Below are 17,232 nucleotides of genomic sequence, written 5' to 3'. Positions count from 1 at the left end.
CCTGGGCTGTGAGCACCGGCCTTGCCTAGACTGGGGGGTGAAAGCAGGAAAATGGCGGGGGGGGGGGGGGCGGGAAACGGGCAAATTGGGGAGTTTGGTCCAGGAAAGCCTCATTTTTAGGGTCCCAACCGCCGTCACCCCAATTTAGGGGTGGGGGGACATCCCTGGTGTCTGGCAGGGGAATGCAGAGCAGGTGGTTGCTCCCATCCAGAGGATGCTCTGAAGTCGGTGGTGGCTTCATCCCGCTCCCCAAGCTGTGAAATCCCACGGGAATCACACAAATGAGGGGGGGAAAACCCCCAGTTTCCTCCCTCTCCCCCCCCCGTCAGCTTCCCCCCTCCACGAGCATCCCCGCGGGGTCCAGCTCCACCAGTGGGGTCCAGCTCTGCCTTGGGGCGATGAACCGGGAAGGTTTTCATCCCACAACTCCAGAGCAGAGATGTGATGATACACCTGAACCCCCCCCTCAACCTCCCCCCCCCAAATAAATAAGGATGTTTATATATATAATATATATATATTTAAAACAAACGAACAAACAAACAGAGCTATCTGGGTGCTGGCGATGGAGCGAGCAGGTTAGCGGGAGGCCCGGGGCGGGGGGGGACACCACGGGCGTATTGTCCCTGGGGTGGTCCCACGGCGTGGCCGGGGGTCCCGGGAGACGGGATGGGGGGGTGACAGCGCCGTGACCCCCCCCCGCCCCGAAGCAGGCACACACAAAACCGGAGAGCAAGGCAGGTTCCTGTACGGCATCCTCCGGCCGGTCCCCAGGGATGCTCGTTAACGCCTTCCTCCTTCGTTAGCGCCTTCCCAAGCGAATGCACCCCACCCTCCCACCCAATCTTCTCCACACCCCAAAAGCGGTGTCATTGTGTCCCCCCCCCTCCCAGTCTGGTGCAATGGCTGGGGGGATGGTGGGGGGACTGGGGCTCATCCCCCCCAACCCCGAGCACACAGAGAGCAGCCGGGTTGGAGATGAGAGGCGCTGGGGCTGGGGGTGGTGGGGACAGGGGTCGGGACCCCCCCCGTCTGCATAAAGGGGGGCCAGCACCCCCCTTCCTCGCCGGGATGGCCCTGGGGGGGGCCGCGGCCGTTCAGGCTCTCCAGAGGAGGAGGTGGTTGGTGCTGTCGTCCCGGCCCACCGTCTCGCTGCTGCTGGTCAGGCGGAAATCCTCGTAGCCGTCCCCCCCACTGATCACCAGCATCTTGGGTTTGGAGAGGGTGAGGGCGGGGGCACGGGGCCGCGAGGGGTCTCGTTTCTCTGCTTCGCTCGGCTTCTCGGCCCCTGCCAAGAGCAGAACCCCAATGTGCTGTAAGATGGCCCCCCATGGCTCCCCTGTTCCCCGTCAGCATCATCCCAGCATCGTTCCAGCAGCATCATGCCAGCATCGTTCCAGCGGCATCATCCAACCGGCATCATCCAACCAGCATCATCCCAGCAGAATCATCCCAGCAGCATCCCATCAGCATCACCCCAGCATCACTCCAGTATCTTCCCACCATCCTCCTACCAGCACCATCCCAGCATCCTCCCACCAGCACCATCCCAGGATCATCCTTCCACCAGCATCCTCCCAACATCCTCCCAGGATCATCCTTCCACCAGCATCCTCCCAGCATCCTTCCATGAGCACCATCCCACCAGGATCCCACCAGCACCATCCCAGCATCATCCTCCCATCAGCATCCTTCCAGCGCCCTCCCAGCAACATCCTTCCACCAGCATCCTCCCAGCACCATCCCAACATCATCCCAACATCCTCCCACCAGCATCATCTCACCAGCATCTTCCCACCAGCCTCATCCTACCAACATCCCACCAGCACTATCCCAGCATTCCTCCCACCAGCACCATCCCACCATCATCCTCTCACCAGCATCCTCCCAACACCCTCCCAGCATCATCCTCCCACCAGCATCCTCCCAGCATCACCCCAACATCATCCCAGGATCATCCTTCCACCAGCATCCTCCCAGCATCACCCCAACATCATCCCACCAGCATCCTCCTACCATCCTCCCACCATCATCCTTCCACCAGCATCCTCTCAACATCCTCCCACCAGCATCCTCCCACCAGCATCATCCTCCCAGCATCCCACCAGCACCATCTCTGCATCATCCTTCCATCAGCATCCTCCCAACACCCTCCCAGCATCATCCACCCAGCATCATCCTTCCAACCAGCATCCTCCCAGCATCATCCCAACATCATCCCACCAGCAGCATTCCACCAGCATCCCCCCAGCATCCTCCTCCCAGCATGATTCCAGCATCACCCTCACACCTGCACCCTCCCAGCATCACCCCAACATCATCCCACCAGCATCATCCCACCAGCATCATCCCAGTATCCTCCCACCGGCATCTTCCAAATGTCACCACTGCTTTCCCAGATGCCACATCTTGGCCCCCAAAATCTCCTCCCACCCCAAATTAGCCCCTCCCACCCAAATTACCACCTTCCCCCCAACATCGCCGCCTTCTCCCCATCCCACCCCAACCTCAGAGCTGGGCTGGGGGAGACTCAGCACGTAGCTTTCCGATGGTTTTTCCCCATGGGAATTAGGGTCTCCTGGGGAACTTTGGGGTCCCCCGAGTGATCCCCCCACCCCTGGGGGGGACGGGATGATTTAGCATCCAATTTCCTCTCCCCCCTCCCCCCTCCCAAGTTTTTCTCCCTGGATTTTAACAAGGGAAGGATGGAGCGGGGATACTGACGACCACATTTCAAAGCTATTCCCGGTTATCCGGCAGCAGGACAGCATTCCCAGCCGCATAAAAAACATCCAGCCCCCCATGGAGCGGGTCAGGATTGGGACTTTTCCCCCCCGCTATCATCCCACCTACCCGACTCCCTTGGCAATGGGAAGAGGAGGTCGAAGCCGTCGGGGAGCTCGATGGCGGTGAGGAAGCGGACGTGGCCGGTGTGACCCTGGGAGAGCCCCACCAAGGCCGGGGCCGCCTTGGCCGAGACGGCGAGGGTCAGCACCACGCCGGCGCTGGTCCCGATCCACAGCAGGTCCTTGCACACCAGGAGAGCCGTGATCCGCAGGCAGGCTGCCTTGTGCTGCCGGATAATGGCATCCGAACCTGTCGAGCATCCCGGCCGTCAGCGGCCCTGCTTGCCTGGCATGGGGCTGTCCACCCCGCCGATGCCACCCGTCTCCGTTCCCAGGGGTATCTGGCGGACGTGGGATGCAGGGAAGGGACCCCGCAACTCCCCTGGCTGGTAAAAAGCACCCTTGGGTGCTGCCAGATGGGGCTGCCTGATTTCCCGTTGGGATTATGCAGTTACCCAGGGGCTGCTCTATTCCCACACGGGATTATGAAGCCACCCAGGAGATTCCCTATTACCCTGTGGGATTATGCGGATGCTCAGGCATTTCCCTATTTCCACATGGGATTATGCAGCAATCCGGGGGATGCCCTATTCCCCGGTGAGATGATGCAGCTGTCATGGGGCTGCCCTATTTCCACATGGGATTATGCAGCTGCCCAGGCTCTGCTTGATTTCCGCCTGGAATTATGCAGCCACCCAGGGGGATGTCCTATTTCTGTGTGGGATTATGAAACCACCCAGGGGCTGTCCTATTACCCCATGGGATTATGCAGCTGCTCCAAGGGTCGTCCTATTTCGACGTGGATTTACGCACGTGCCCAAGGACTGCACTATTTCCATGTGGGATTACGCAGATGCCTATGGGCTGCTGCCCGTTTCCTGCATGGGATTATGCAGCCACCCAGGGGATGTCCTATTTCCACGTGGGATTATGCAGATGCCCAGGAGCTGCACCGTTCCTGTATGGGATTATGCCACCACCCAGGAGCTGCCCTATTTCCACGTGGGATTATGCAGATGCCCGGGGTTCGCCCTGTTTCCATGTGGGATTATGCAGACGCCCGGGGTTCGCCCTGTTTCCATGTGGGATTATGCAGACGCCCAGGGTCTGCCCTATCCCTGCGTGGGATTATGAAGCCATCCAGGGGATTCCCTGTTTCCCTGTTGGATTATGCTGATGCCCAAGGGATGCCCTGTTTCCGCAGGGGATTATCCGTCTATGCTATTTCCCAGCGGGATTATGCAGCTGCGTAACACCGAGGATGAACCCCATGAGCGCCACAAACTGGGTCTCCTTCCCTGAGTCTGGTGGGGATGTAGGAGATATTCAGTTTTCCAGTGCTGGATGCTGCGGGACATGGCATTTTCAAGGGCATGGGAGATGGGCATGGGAGACGGCGATGGGCACCCACCGGAGACCTGCCACCGGTGGGACTTACCGGCGAGCATCTTGTGTACCGGGGGGGTGATATCCGCTTCGGCCAACTGCTCGTAGCTGGTGGCGTGGTAAAGTCGGACCTGGGCACTGCTCTGCAGCGCGACCCACACGCCAGTCCCCGCGCTCACCATGCAGGTGACGCTGCGCCCACCGTCCTGTCCCACCTGGAGCGTGTGCTGCGGGTGACAGAGAGCCACAGCGATGCCACTGATGATGCCACCGATGCCCAACACCGTCCCCCCGTCCCCCCCGACCTCCTGCCATCGCCCGCCGTACCTCTTGCGCCAACGTGGTGGTGTTGAGGACGATGACCCGGTTTTGGCAGCCGCACCAGAGCTTCCCTGCCACTGCCACCATCTTGGTGATGGGGCTCCCCGGTGAGCCCAGGGACAGGGACTTGGAGTTTTGGGGGTCCCAGAAGCGGCCTGTGAGGGTGGTGGGAATGAGGTGGATAGTTAAAGCATCCCCCCAAAAAACCATCTTGACCCGGCCGATGGGATGTGGTGGCTGGAGATGCCCATCTCCAGGTCCCCCCTTAGAGGGGACATGAGCCAATGTCCCCAGAGGATGCCAGCAGTGGGCAGGGATGAGGAGGAGGATGCACATCTCCTCCTGGCTCTGATTTTGGGGTCTTCAGCATCGCTTGCGGGATGTCCCTTCCCTTCCCATGGAGGCAGGGAAGACGCTGGCACCCCAAGCATCCCTCCCCAGGGGGGCAGCCCAAGCACCCACCCAACAGCTGCCACTTTGGGGCTGCATTTAACTCCCCCAGCGCCCTTTGATGGCCCCTGATCTGGCCTCACCTGCCTCCCGTTGGTACGCAACAAGTTCCCCGTTGGCCAACGACACGAAAACCTGGTTATCCAGGTACCTGCGGGGAGAATAACCCTTGGACAACCGGTCGCAGAGCCCCACTGAGCCAGCCCAAACCACCTCACTGCGCACATCCCGGAGCCAAAAATCTTCCCTGCTTACAAGATGCACATGACTGCGGCAGCGTGTTGCATCTTCATGCTGTTCTTCCTGTTACGGATGTTGTCCGAGGACTGGTACACATGGATGCTGCAGGAGAAGGGCAAAGCTTGAGGCTCACCTGGCACGAGGATCCACCCCACGTGTGTGTCCCCCCATCCTGGGGACATACCAGCCATCCTCGGTGCCCAACCACATGGAGCTCTGATGGGCTTCAGGGTCAAGGCTGAGGAGGTCCTCAAGGCTGCCCCGGGTGAAGGAGCCGCGGCTGGAACGGCGCAGGGCTCGCCCGTCTGTGGGGCTCTCGCCGTGCCGGTTTTGGCCGTAGGTGCCAGTGATGGGCATGAAGCCAGGTTCTTGCTCTTCCTCCGAGCTCGTTGTCTCCGCTGTTGCCTCCTTGCAGCTCGGGATCTCTTCATCTGCAGAGGAGACAGGATCTGGATCAGAACAGGACTACCTGACACCCAACAAAGTGATGGGGAAGGCACCATGGGTCCCCTTGTGATGTCAAGCCTGAGGGCGGACGTAGGGATGCTTTGGTGGCCTCAAACCCACCAGGTTTTACCCAAAGCCACCAACCCTGTCCCAGCACTACTGGGCTGGACTGATGCCCCCCAACATCCCTTTTCCCGGTATTTCGTAGGCTCAAAAGCCTCCAGCTGAGGAATTCCTTGAGGAACGCAAGGTGGAGTGGCCGAAACAATGGAGCTGCCCATCAGTTTAGTAGGGCCTGTTGCGATGGGACAAGGAGTAATGGTTATAAACTAAAAGAGGGGAGATTCAGACTAGATCTAAGAAGACATTTTTTATGCTACGGGTGGTGAGACACTGGCCCAGGTTGTCCAGAGAGGTGGGAGATGCCCCATCCCTGGAAACATTCCAGGCCAGGTTGGATGGGGCTCTGAGCAACCTGGTCTAGTGGAAGATGTCCCTGCTCACTGCAGGGGAGGTTGGACTAGGTGTCCTTTAAAGGTCCGTTCCAACCCAAACCCTTCTATGATTCTATGATTTTGGGAAAATAAGTGTTTTTTTGCTGAGCAGGGACTCACTGCCGAAGCTGGAGGAGATGGTGGAGTGGCTGGCTTGGCTCTGCAGCGTCCCCGAGGGGCTGGGTGAAGACTCATCATCCGTGTCATCGCTATCGAAGGGCACCAGCTCCCTGTTGCCACCGTCGACCGGCTCTGAGAGCTCCAGCGATGAACCCGAGATGGAGATGTGCAGGCACGGCTGCGGCCCCGCATCCTCTGGCTGCGCCGGCATTGGCTCCGAGGAGGGGCTGCCCACCGGCTCGGCACGCTCCCTGCCGTGACGAGGGGAGGGGGGAAAGAAGCAGCTCCAGCATCGCCCCATGCCCGCCGGCTCCGCGGTGCCGGTGGGAATGTCCTACCTATACGCCCGCTTGAGACCGGGCACGGAGGCGATGCAGAGGATCCTGGCGGAGCAGACGGCGATGCACGCCTCCACCGTGGGCTCCTTACGGATGCTGAGCAAACAAACCTGCCCCACGTAACCATCGCTGTTGCAAACCCAAACCTCGTGGGAGCTTTCCGGGCTGCCGTGGCTGGGAGAAGCACAAGAAAACTGCAAAGGAACAAAAGATGGGATGAGTTGGGTCATTTGGGAATGATGCAGGAGCTCTCGACATCTGGTGGCAAGTCCATCAGGATGGAGAGGAACTGCCGCTCCCCTGGGATGCTTGAACCCAGCCACCAAGTACCTGCATCCCACTCCGCGTCTTCATGATGGGGATGGCCTTGAGGAACTCTGGGTCCAGGCAGTTTTTGCTGGAAGCTGGGAAAATCAAATTGGAGGATGAAGAAGTGATGGAGAAAAGGGGTCTACAAAAGCAGGGGTATGATGCCAAGCCCACCACTTTGCCCAACTCCCTGGTCCCTAGAGTTACCCAGCTTCTTCTTGGCGTCCTCGAAGGCTTGCTCAAAGCCAAGCCGGGCATCAGGGTTGGGGAACTCAAAGATGAAGGACTCGGTGCCATCAGCTTTGGTGGTGCTGAGCTCCACCTTGTTGGGGGGGAAGGCCATGCTGAAGGACAGGGATTGCTTCTCTGCCAGCTCACGGTGGATGGCGGCCATCAGGTCCTTGATCACGTCATCCAGGCTCTGGGGATGGGGACAATGCTTCAGCTCTCAGGGATGGGCCACCACCAGCCACATGCGTGATGATGCCCCTGTCCATCCCCAAGCATCCTTCAGAGGCTGCCCCAACCCCATTGTGGTGCTGGGGCTGGTGGCATCTGGGCCCTTAGAGGAGATTCATGGCCACCAGCCCTTCCACAGGCTCTCCTTCCCACCAAGGACATTCCCAGTTGGTTCCCTGGGGAAGGTGTCTGTCTGGGAGACAGCACCAGGGCCATCATGTGATGCTGACCCTGTGCGCCCCAAAGCATCCTTCAGAAGCTGCCACAACGCCCCTTGTGGCTTTAGGACTGGTGACATCTGGGTCCATTGAGGACACTCATGGCCACCAGCCCTTCCACAGTTTCTCCCTCCCGCTAAGGACATCCTGGTTGGTCCCATGAGGAATGTGTCCAGCCAGGGGACAGCACTGGGGCCATCATTCCCATACCTGGTGGGGGAAACTGAGGGTCTCCGACAGCTTGCTGACTTGCCCCAATGTGCTGAGGTCTTCATCCAGGCGGCAGATGCTTTTCTGGATGCTCTCCCGGTTGGTGGCTTGTGAGGCACCTGTGTGGGAACACGTGTATGGCGTTAACCTCTTCCTCCCCGTCGTCACGCAGGGAACCTTCTGCCCAGCACCCAGGGGTGAGGGATGGGGTTTGGGCTGGGATAGGACACTCCAGCAGGTGGTGACAGACCTTTGACGATGTCCACATCCTCCAGTGGCAGTTTCCAGAGCAGTTTGTACTTGCTAGCGGTGTCGATCACGCTGGCTGCCGTGTACCTGCCAGGTTGGGGGGGATGGCTGAGCTGCACCCATGTCCCCAGCACCCTAAAGCCAGCCCAGCCGGTGGGGACAGCCCTAATGCCGTGGGTTAATCATGGTGGGTGCCCTCCAGGTGGTACTCACAGGCTCATAGAGCTGCGGCGGAGGGAGCCCGACTTGCGCTTCAAGGTTGTGCACACCAGCAGGTCCGTGAAGAGGAAGAAGGAGCGGTCCTTCTTCCCACCCACCGCTTTCTGAGGAGTGGTGGGAGACACCAAGGGATTAATGTGCAGCCCCCCCCACCCTCCACTGCCAGTGCTGGGAATGGTCCCTGCCTCAGTTTCCCCACACACTGCCTTGGCACACGGAGGCTGCGGGGTGGGACGGGCCACACGCCATTGTCTGCATGGGGACCGGTCGTGTCCTCTTGATGGTGAAAGGGGACTTGGGTGCCGTGCAGGCAAAACCACAGGGTGCCACTCACGGGGAAGCACCAGGGCCATGGCAACACGAGACATGGGCTCACTGGGACCCCCACGGTCTCCACCTCCAGCCTCCCTATCCATCCCTGGCCTGGGGCTGCTGCGGGCTCTCCCTGCCTCCTGCCTGCTCCAAAACACATCTCATCTTCCCACACACACTTGGGGAATTTTATACTGTCCCCATTGATCTGTCATCCATCCATCCATCTTTCCAACCTTCCATCCCTCCCTTCATCCATCCTTTCATCCATCTTCCATCCATCCATCCATCCATGCTTCCATCCATCCATCCATCCATCCATCCATCCATTCTTCCATCCATCTGTCCATCCTTATAGAATCATAGAATATCTCAAGTTGGAAGGGACCCATAAGGATCATTGAGTCCAAGTCCCTGCTCCTTGCAGGACTACCTACCACAAAACCGTATGACTAAGAGCGTCATCTGACAGGCTTGGTGCCATGACCACTTCCCCGGGGAGCCTGTTTCAGTGACCAACCACCCTCACCTTTACATAATGTCCAATCTGAACTTCCCCTGATGCAGCTTCCATCCATCCATCCATCCATCCATCCATCCATCCATCCATCCATCCATCAGTACCCTCCCGTGGGCACACAGGCATCCCATGACCCGCAATCATAGCCTCCTACTGCCTCATCCGTTGCGTGGTCCCATGGCCCTAATGGTGACAAGGGACCACCCTGCTCTTACCACTTCCACGACCATCTCCTGTCGCAGGAACCTGCGGAGCGGGGCCTGGAGCTGTGGGGACAAGGAGAAAGGAATGGGAACTCTTGTGAGCTTTGTCCCTGCCCCTGCAGCCTGCCCCCCCGGCTCAGGACTGGCACTCCAGCCCCTTCCCAAACTCCCAGGAGCCCACCAAGGCCAAGTGATGATGGGGAAGACAGGACCCAGAGGAGACAATAAGTGGCCCAGACTGGGGTGACCCAGAAAGAGCAGAAATAGTTGCATTTTGGGGAGAAGAAAAGACTGACCCCCGTGTTAAGACCCTTGTACGTACATCCTCCATCCCTTCGATGTGGGACTCGATCTCCTGCACGATCCGGGCGTTCCTCTCCACCTCCTCTGCACTCTTCATGCCCTTGTTGATCCTCTCGGCCACTTGCTTGATGTTGCGCTGGGCGTCGATGAGGAAAGGGTGGTCGGGGTGGTCCTCTGGCGTGTGCTTCAGCAGGTCCTACCACGGGGACACAGTCGAGACGTCACCCTGGGCAAAGGCCAGGCATCGGCAATGCCATGACACCCCCAAGCAAAAGACCTACCAAGCTGGTCTGGCTGCTGGGGATGGAAAGCAGCCCCATGCAGGAAAGATTTTGCAAAGAAATGAAGCCTTGAGCTTTGGCCACCACCAGCCTGGTCTTTGCCACCTCTAAAGAGGCCACCAGCTCCTGAGAGCACATCGTCACCTTGCGTGGACGCCCGAAATTCATCACTGGCATGTTCAAGGTGAGGTTGGATGGGGCTTTGAGCAACCTGGTCCAGTGCAAGATGTCCCTGCCCGTGGCAGGGGGGTTGGACTAGATGATCTTTGGAGGTCCCTTCCAACCCAAACCATTCTGTGATTCTCTGAAAGCGCATCCCCACCAGCCTGAACACCAGGGATTGACCCTGGAATGGGGAAACTGAGGCACAGAGGGGTGGCAGTGCGACTGGTCCCAAAATGGCACTGCAATATCCAACCTCCCAGCAGAACGGTAGAGGGGAAGGGGACTGTACACCCATAGGGACATGCTGGGGAGGACAGCAGGGTGACAGTCCTCAGGGTGACCATCCCTAGGAGGGCAGAGCTGTGTGCCCACGGACACCAACTTTGTGTCAAGGGATGGGAAGAGGGGCCAGGAGAGGCGTGAGACCTCTAAAAGCTCCCATTATGTGGCGGTGAGGAGGAGCCATGGTCTCACCCGCTCCCAGCATGGCACAGACGCCCACCTGCCTGCACCCGTTGCCCACACCCACCTTCACCAGCAGCTCGTATCGGGGGATCCTCTGCACCGGCTTGATCATCAGGTCGGACAGAGCCTGCTTCTCCTTGTTCTCCCGCATGCTTTGCTGCAAAACACCAGTGGGGGACAAGGATGGGCCCGTTAGGTGGGACACAGCAGGGACCCGGTGTGCCACCGGCCCAGGAACCGGAGCAACACACGTTTGGGTCAGGAAGACTGCTTTTTACACCATCCAGAGCGACTCCAGTTCATCCCAACCTTCGCAATAAAACTAAGAAGAAGGTGGGGAGAAAAAAAAAACCCTGCCTGACCATAGATTACCAGTTTACGCCCATTAACCCCCATCCCACCTCACCAGCAGCCTTGCAGATGGTTCTGGACCTTGGCCAACATCTATGGGGAGAGGAACGAGGACCCACCTCCAGGAACTTCATGAATGCCGGCCGGGCTTCCTTGGCGATCCTGACGGCATCCTTGGCATTAAGGAAGTTGTCGATGTAGGCAGAGTAGATGTTCACCAGCACGTCCTTGGAGAACTGGGAAGGGAAAGGAGTGTGGGGGGGGCAGAAACAGGGATAGGTCCAGCATGGACATCCTGGGCAAGGCTGGAAGAGGCTGTCCCAAGGGTTAATCCTGGCTCTGGGTTGGCTCGGGGAGGGCTCGCCTGCCGCCCGCCCCCCTCGATTTTTCAGCCCTGACATTTCTGCTCCCCAGGCAGAAACGCGGAGCTGCAGACCCAGCCGGTCGCCGCAACACCCCGCCGTTACGCTAAGCAGACGGCAGGCCTGGAGATCGTCTCCTGTTCTCCATCTCAGGCGTGTTTGGCCCGTCCTTTAATCACTTCCCTGCCTCCTGCTCCAAAACTTCTCCTGCTGGGGCCATGCCCGAGAGCGGGCGCGCCTGGGTTCCCCAGGGAAAATCCACCCCCCCGAGGACCTACTGACTGCACGAGGAGGTCGCCCACTTTCTGCTTCTCGTGCCAATTCTGCACGCAGTCATGGATCTGCTCCAGGAACTGCTCGTGGTGCTCCAGCAGTTCGGGGATTTGGTCGAAGATCTCGTCCACCAGCGATGGGTCACACAACAGCGAGTTCTCTGGCTGCTTCAGTGGCTTCATGTAACCCTGCGGGGAAGCAAAGGCATCAGGATCCCCATAGATTTCGTTTCCCACCCCCCCCATTATGAATTTTCCAACCCCTGTAAATATGGAGATCGTTGGAATCCTGCAGCAGGAGGTTTCCCCAGTGAACGTTGGGTTGTGGGGCCCATCAGAGGGACCACACAGTGCTGGGTCCTAGCAGGGTTTGCACCCCAGCCCATCTCACCCATCCCACCCAGTGCATCCCCATGGCAGAGTGGGGAATGGGGCGGGTCTGCACACGGAACCCCCAAAGCACGATGTCCTCTGTCCCCCAGCCACGGCCTTGAGAGGCCCCAAACCTTCGCTGTTATGAGCCTTGGTCACCTCCATCTCCTACAAAGCCTGACCCATCCAGGAAATCACAGCAGCACGACCCTGGGATCCAAAAGCTGGTGGGTTCCCAATCGGATTTAGGGTGTTTGGGACCAGGATGGGCTGGAGTGAGCAGGATGGAGACACTGGGTCAAGGCCTGGACCACCTTGCCATCAGCATCTCTTGGGTAATGGCCAACAAGTGATGCTCAGGGTCAGTACGAAAAGTGGGACAAAGGCAGGTCCTCTGCAAGGCTGGGTGGGCAGCTCTGCTACAAAACCCCTTTCCTCCCTCCGTGGGGCAGAGCTGCAGAGGGGAGCAGTGTCCCCGGGAACAGGACAGCTGGATTTGCAAGGGATGCAGGATGAGGAAGGTCTTCTCAGGCATTGCCTCCTCCTCAGCCCAACCAGTATGGTGTGCTGGCGTCCTTCAGGATGTTGGGAGGACCACGGAGCTAAGCATTGAGGACAGGGCCCACCTCGAGGTGCTTTGGACATCTCCATCCAAGCTGGTGAGGGAGGAGTCATCCCCCAAGGATAAGGTTCCTCAAGCTGGTGGTGGGTATCTTGTGAAAACCCAATTTAGAAGGGCCAAATCCTTCCTGAGCCTCATGACTTGCCTCACCTGCCTTACTGTGGCCAACACCACCAACAGGAGCTGGGCTGGGCTGTGCATCCCACTCACTATGAAACTGGGGGAGCGAGGACCAGATGGGGAAGAAGAACACGGAGACAGCCCCTGCCTTGGCACACGAGGAGCACAGGCAGGGCTTGCTCATGCACCATCTGGCTTGGCTGGAAGATGATACTCCAGGGCAGTCCTTGTCCCTGGTAGCCACCGTGCTACATGCCACCAGGCCACATCACGGGTCCAAGCACCTTGTCCCAGCTAATACAGGGAGCTGGGGGCATTTGGAGCCCTGTGACCACCACCCCCCCCAGAAATCCAGGTTCCCCTGGTTGCACCGTGCCAGGATGTGTGCCATGGGCAAAAAGAGCTCAGGCATAAGCCCTGTGGCTCCCACCCATGTCCAACCAGTCCCTCCAGTGGGGAACCGGTGAGCCCCAGCAGGGCTGTCCTCTCTCCAACCAGCCTCCTGTCCCACCTCAGAGGAGTACACAGACCATGGGACAACCTCTGTCCGTGCCAAGACCAGCATGGATACCACCCGGCCCCAAACCCTGTACAGCTTTCCCCAAAATAAGTCCCAGAGCCAGGGTCCTCTCACCCCGCCAAGCCAACATCTGCACTAGCAACAGCCTTGAAATGTCCTTCCCTCCTGCAGCAACATCTGGCAGAGCACATCTGGGTCCACCATGGGGGCATCCTCACAGGGGATTTATGGGGAAAGCCGGGTGTTGGGATGATGAGCACCCCACGCCCTGGTGGACATGCCCAGCAGATGTCCTACAGGCACTGCTTTGTATCCAGCAGAGCAGAGCTCTGAATTTTAGGTGTTTCCACCTGCAGTGATGTGGTTGGACAACCCACACCTACGCCAGCGTGACCTAGTCTTTAGGGCGTTGACCACCATTAACCTTCTGAAACACCTTCATTAACATCTGAAATGTGGGGTGGACCCTCCGGCCAGGCTGCTCCAAGGGGGTTGGAACGAGTAAAAAAAAAGACCGAGAAAAACCCTTGGCCCATGGCCGCAGGTGATGACGCTGAGCAGAAAATGGGGGGACCTGTAAGGGGTCCCCTATCATGGGATGGCCACCAGCAACGGCCCAGGACGTGGGGTGCAACATGAGGAAGAGCGTTTGGAGGGGCAAGCACGGGAAGGGGCGTGGGGACATGACACCCACCAGGTGACAAACCGCCAGGAACATTACAGGCTTGATCTGGAGGACAGAGGTGACCCCCACCCCCCGTTCTTCATACTATTGTCATGCTGCTCCCACCTCCGGTCCTGCTGTCCCCAACACCCCCACTGCCACCCGTCCCCAATCCATCCCCACGCCGTATCAGTGCTGGCAGAGCACCCACGGCTGGGGGTCCGACGTGGGGTCCCGGGGACGGTGACAAGCAAGGGACGGTCACGCCGTGACACGGTTTGGGGTGCCACGTTCCCGCCCGTGCCGCGTTACCTGCATCAAGGTGCGCAAGGACTCCACGTAGGACTGCTCCGTGTCCAGCAGCGTCATGATGACGTGTTTCCTCATGTCCTGCCCGGGGTGGAAAGAAAGACGAGATGAATTTTGGGGTGACACGATGGAGGGGAGCTACGTGGCGGGGTGTCAATGCCGGCGCGGGGGCTCGGCAGGGAGGCTGAACACCGGCGGAGCCCGGCTGGCGTCCAGCTCCCCTCCGCTCCCTCTCCACCCCGATGGAGGAATCTGGGAGGATTAGGAAGTACATGACACCAAGCGCACAGAGACGCCTGGTTTCCTCCACGGCCGCGTCAGGAGCCCGCCCTGGCTCTCACAGCCCTACATGGGTCGGTCCCGGAGCCCTCCGTCTCTCCGGCGGCTCCGCTCGGAGCGGTCCCGTAGGAATTTGCCTCCTGCCCAGCACCCCGGGCACCCCAGCGCTGGGCTGTGGCCTTGCAGGAGGGGGATCAATGGGGTGGTGGGGGGCACGGGGAGATGGTGGTGCGGGATGGTCCGCCAGCCCTCGGGAAGCAGATGGGTCAGGGTCTTCCCAGTTGTGGGGCTCAGAGACTCCCCTTGTACACAGCATCTGGGGGAATGCCCCTGAAGCTCAGCCTGGGGGTGAGATGCTCCAGAGCCCAGGGCGTGAGACACACCAAAAGTTTTGGGTGCAGAGATGCTCCAAAGACCCTGGGTGTAGAGACACCCCGAAAGTTTTGGGTGCAGCGTTGCTTCAAAGACCTTGGGTGCAGAGATGCTCCGATGGCCCTGGCTGCAGAGACACACCAGAGGTTTTGGGGGTGAGATGATCCAACGGCCCTGGGTGCAGGAGACACCCCAAAAGTTTTGGGTGCAGAGATGCTCTGATGGCCCTGGCTGCAGAGACACCCCAAAAGTTTTGGGTTGCAGAGATGCTCCAAAGACCTGGGTTGCAGAGACATCCCAAAAGTTTTGGGTGCGAGATGCTCCAGAGCTCAGGGTGTGCGACACCCCAAAAGTTTTGCGTGCAGAGATGTTCTGAGGGCCCTGGGTGCAGACACCCCATAAGTTTTGCATGTGGAGGTGCTCCAAAGGCCCTGGGTGCAGAGATACCCGGAAAGTTTTGGGTACAGAGATGCTCCAGAGGCCCCAAAAGTTTTGTGTGTGGTTACACTCCAGAGGCTCTGGGTGTGAGACACCCCAAAAGTATTGGGTGCAGAGAAGCTTCAAGTCCCCTGCGTGCACAGATATCCCAAAAGTTTTGCATGTGTAGGCTCTCCAGAGACCCTGGTGTGAGGCACCCCAAAAGTTTTAGGTGCAGAGATGCTCCAAAGGCCCCAGGTGTGAGACACCCCAAAAGCCTGGGGTGCAGAGACCCCCTGTGAGCCCTGGGAAAGGAGATGCTCCAAGGTGCTGGGTATGGAGACACTGCAATGGTCCTGTTCATGGAGACCCTCCAAAGGCCCTGGATGCAGAGACACCCCAAGCTGTGGGTGTGAGACACCCCAAAGGCCCTGGATGCTCACACACCCCAAAGGCCATGGAGGTTTGTACATCCCCAAGGCCATGGGTGCAGAGATGCCCCAAAGGCCCTAGATGTGAAGATGCTCCAGTGGACATGGAGACACTCAAAGTGTCTCATTAATGCAGACACCCCAAAGGCCATGGGTGCAGGGACACCCCAAGTGCTGTAGGTACACAGATGTTCCAAAGTCCCCGTGGACAAGGACCTTCCAAAGGCCCTGCGTGCTTGGACACCCCAACAGCCCTGGGTGTACAGAGGTCCCCACGAGGCCACCACAGCACATTGGGACCAGGTTCCTCTGATCTGTTGCCACTACGGGGGCTGCCAGAGCTACCAAACCCCCATGTCCCCCATCTCCTCATGGGATGAGCCCATGTCCCCCAGCCACGCAGAGCTGTGTGTCCACCCACTGCTCCCAGCGAGGACACGGGTGCCATGAAGCCAGTCTGCAACTACAGGAGGAAGCTTTAACCCAACCATCCTCGCCACAGATGGAGGCCACCATCTCTCTGGTGGTTCCCAAGGAGCTATGAGGAGGGATCCTGGCCAGATCCTGCTCAGTGCTTGAGAACAGAGCCGTGCCTCAGTTTCCCCACTCACCCACCGAGCTGATAACAGTCTTTCCAGCCAAGCAAGTAGGAAACCGTCCAGAGCCAAATATTATGGTGACGGGTCAACCCCCCACCCAAAAGACGTTGATGCTGGGGTCCTCGGGGACGCCGGCTGAGATCTCCCCTCTTCGTTACAGCCTGAAGTTTATTAATACTCTCACTGCTGGATTAATTTGTTGTAATTATGGGCTGAAGGGCACTCACTGGAGGATGGGCTTTAGGGGTGCAGAGAACCTGATCCTCCAGCCCTGCCTCAGTTTCCCCAACCCTCGCACAGCCTGTAGTTCCCCATCTCAATATGATGCTCCCGGCATTTTCCGGAGCCATCCCAGTTCCCGAAGCCAAGGGCCAGATCGGTGAGCTGAACAGGCTCAGCACCGCATGCCGCACCAGCCGCTGGGGTTTTGCAGCGGTGGGGAGACGCAGGATGAGGCCCAGCCGTTGGCAAGGGGATATTTTTCCACCATTACAGCAGAGCGGTATTATCCCGGCAGGGGGAAATTCCCGCTGGGATGAGCAGGAGCTGGGGGTAACACACCATCCCAGCAGGGCGAAGCGGTACCCAGGCATGGGGAGGATGCGCCCCACAGCACCCCTTACCCCAGCAAAGCCTCTCCCCTGTGGGGCTGATGTTGCTTCAGTCTTCATCTGCTCTTCCTGGGGACCCCCCTGCGCCGCACCCCGGCCGCATCCTGCCTTCCCCGAGATGCTCAGCATCCCCGGGATCAGCCCCCACCGCAACGGGGATTGGGGCATTTCCCCACCAGCCCATGCCTCCGCGGTGTAAAACAGCATTGGAGGGGGGGGGTTGGGGGGGGGTGGTAGGGATGGCTCCCCCCATCATCCTCTCCGGGTGGGAGCTTTTCCCCCTCCCCGAAATCTGGAGAACCCCGGGGGCGGCGGCAGGCTGAGGATGAGGATGGAGGCGCCGTTGCCACGGCAATCGCGGTCCAGACCCCGCAGG

The 17,232-nt window shown here is 59.2% G+C and overlaps 1 protein-coding gene across 1 annotated transcript in view; it reads right to left on the bottom strand.

Moving 5' to 3' along the window:
* Positions 1-854: 854 nt before the first annotated feature.
* The window catches only part of ARHGEF17 (Rho guanine nucleotide exchange factor 17), a 38,863-nt gene continuing 22,485 nt past the window's right edge, over positions 855-17,232 (bottom strand). Inside the window, exons 2-21 of the mRNA XM_054188888.1 lie at positions 14,151-14,228; positions 11,547-11,729; positions 11,026-11,142; positions 10,620-10,712; positions 9,664-9,840; positions 9,354-9,404; positions 8,301-8,410; positions 8,089-8,174; positions 7,839-7,957; positions 7,159-7,372; positions 6,973-7,046; positions 6,643-6,836; positions 6,305-6,555; positions 5,428-5,674; positions 5,259-5,345; positions 5,087-5,154; positions 4,560-4,708; positions 4,285-4,459; positions 2,854-3,096; positions 855-1,288 (exon numbers count right to left, since the gene is read on the bottom strand). Coding sequence (XP_054044863.1) covers positions 1,098-1,288; positions 2,854-3,096; positions 4,285-4,459; positions 4,560-4,708; positions 5,087-5,154; positions 5,259-5,345; positions 5,428-5,674; positions 6,305-6,555; positions 6,643-6,836; positions 6,973-7,046; positions 7,159-7,372; positions 7,839-7,957; positions 8,089-8,174; positions 8,301-8,410; positions 9,354-9,404; positions 9,664-9,840; positions 10,620-10,712; positions 11,026-11,142; positions 11,547-11,729; positions 14,151-14,228 — 2,907 coding nt within the window. The 3' untranslated portion in view covers positions 855-1,097. The remainder of the gene's footprint in view (positions 1,289-2,853; positions 3,097-4,284; positions 4,460-4,559; positions 4,709-5,086; positions 5,155-5,258; positions 5,346-5,427; positions 5,675-6,304; positions 6,556-6,642; positions 6,837-6,972; positions 7,047-7,158; positions 7,373-7,838; positions 7,958-8,088; positions 8,175-8,300; positions 8,411-9,353; positions 9,405-9,663; positions 9,841-10,619; positions 10,713-11,025; positions 11,143-11,546; positions 11,730-14,150; positions 14,229-17,232) is intronic.

This window comes from Rissa tridactyla, chromosome 1 (assembly GCF_028500815.1).
Source record: "Rissa tridactyla isolate bRisTri1 chromosome 1, bRisTri1.patW.cur.20221130, whole genome shotgun sequence".
Lineage (NCBI taxonomy): Eukaryota > Metazoa > Chordata > Aves > Charadriiformes > Laridae > Rissa > Rissa tridactyla.
The sequence above is the reverse complement of the archived record's forward strand: the minus strand, read 5'-3'. Positions and strand labels throughout refer to the sequence as shown.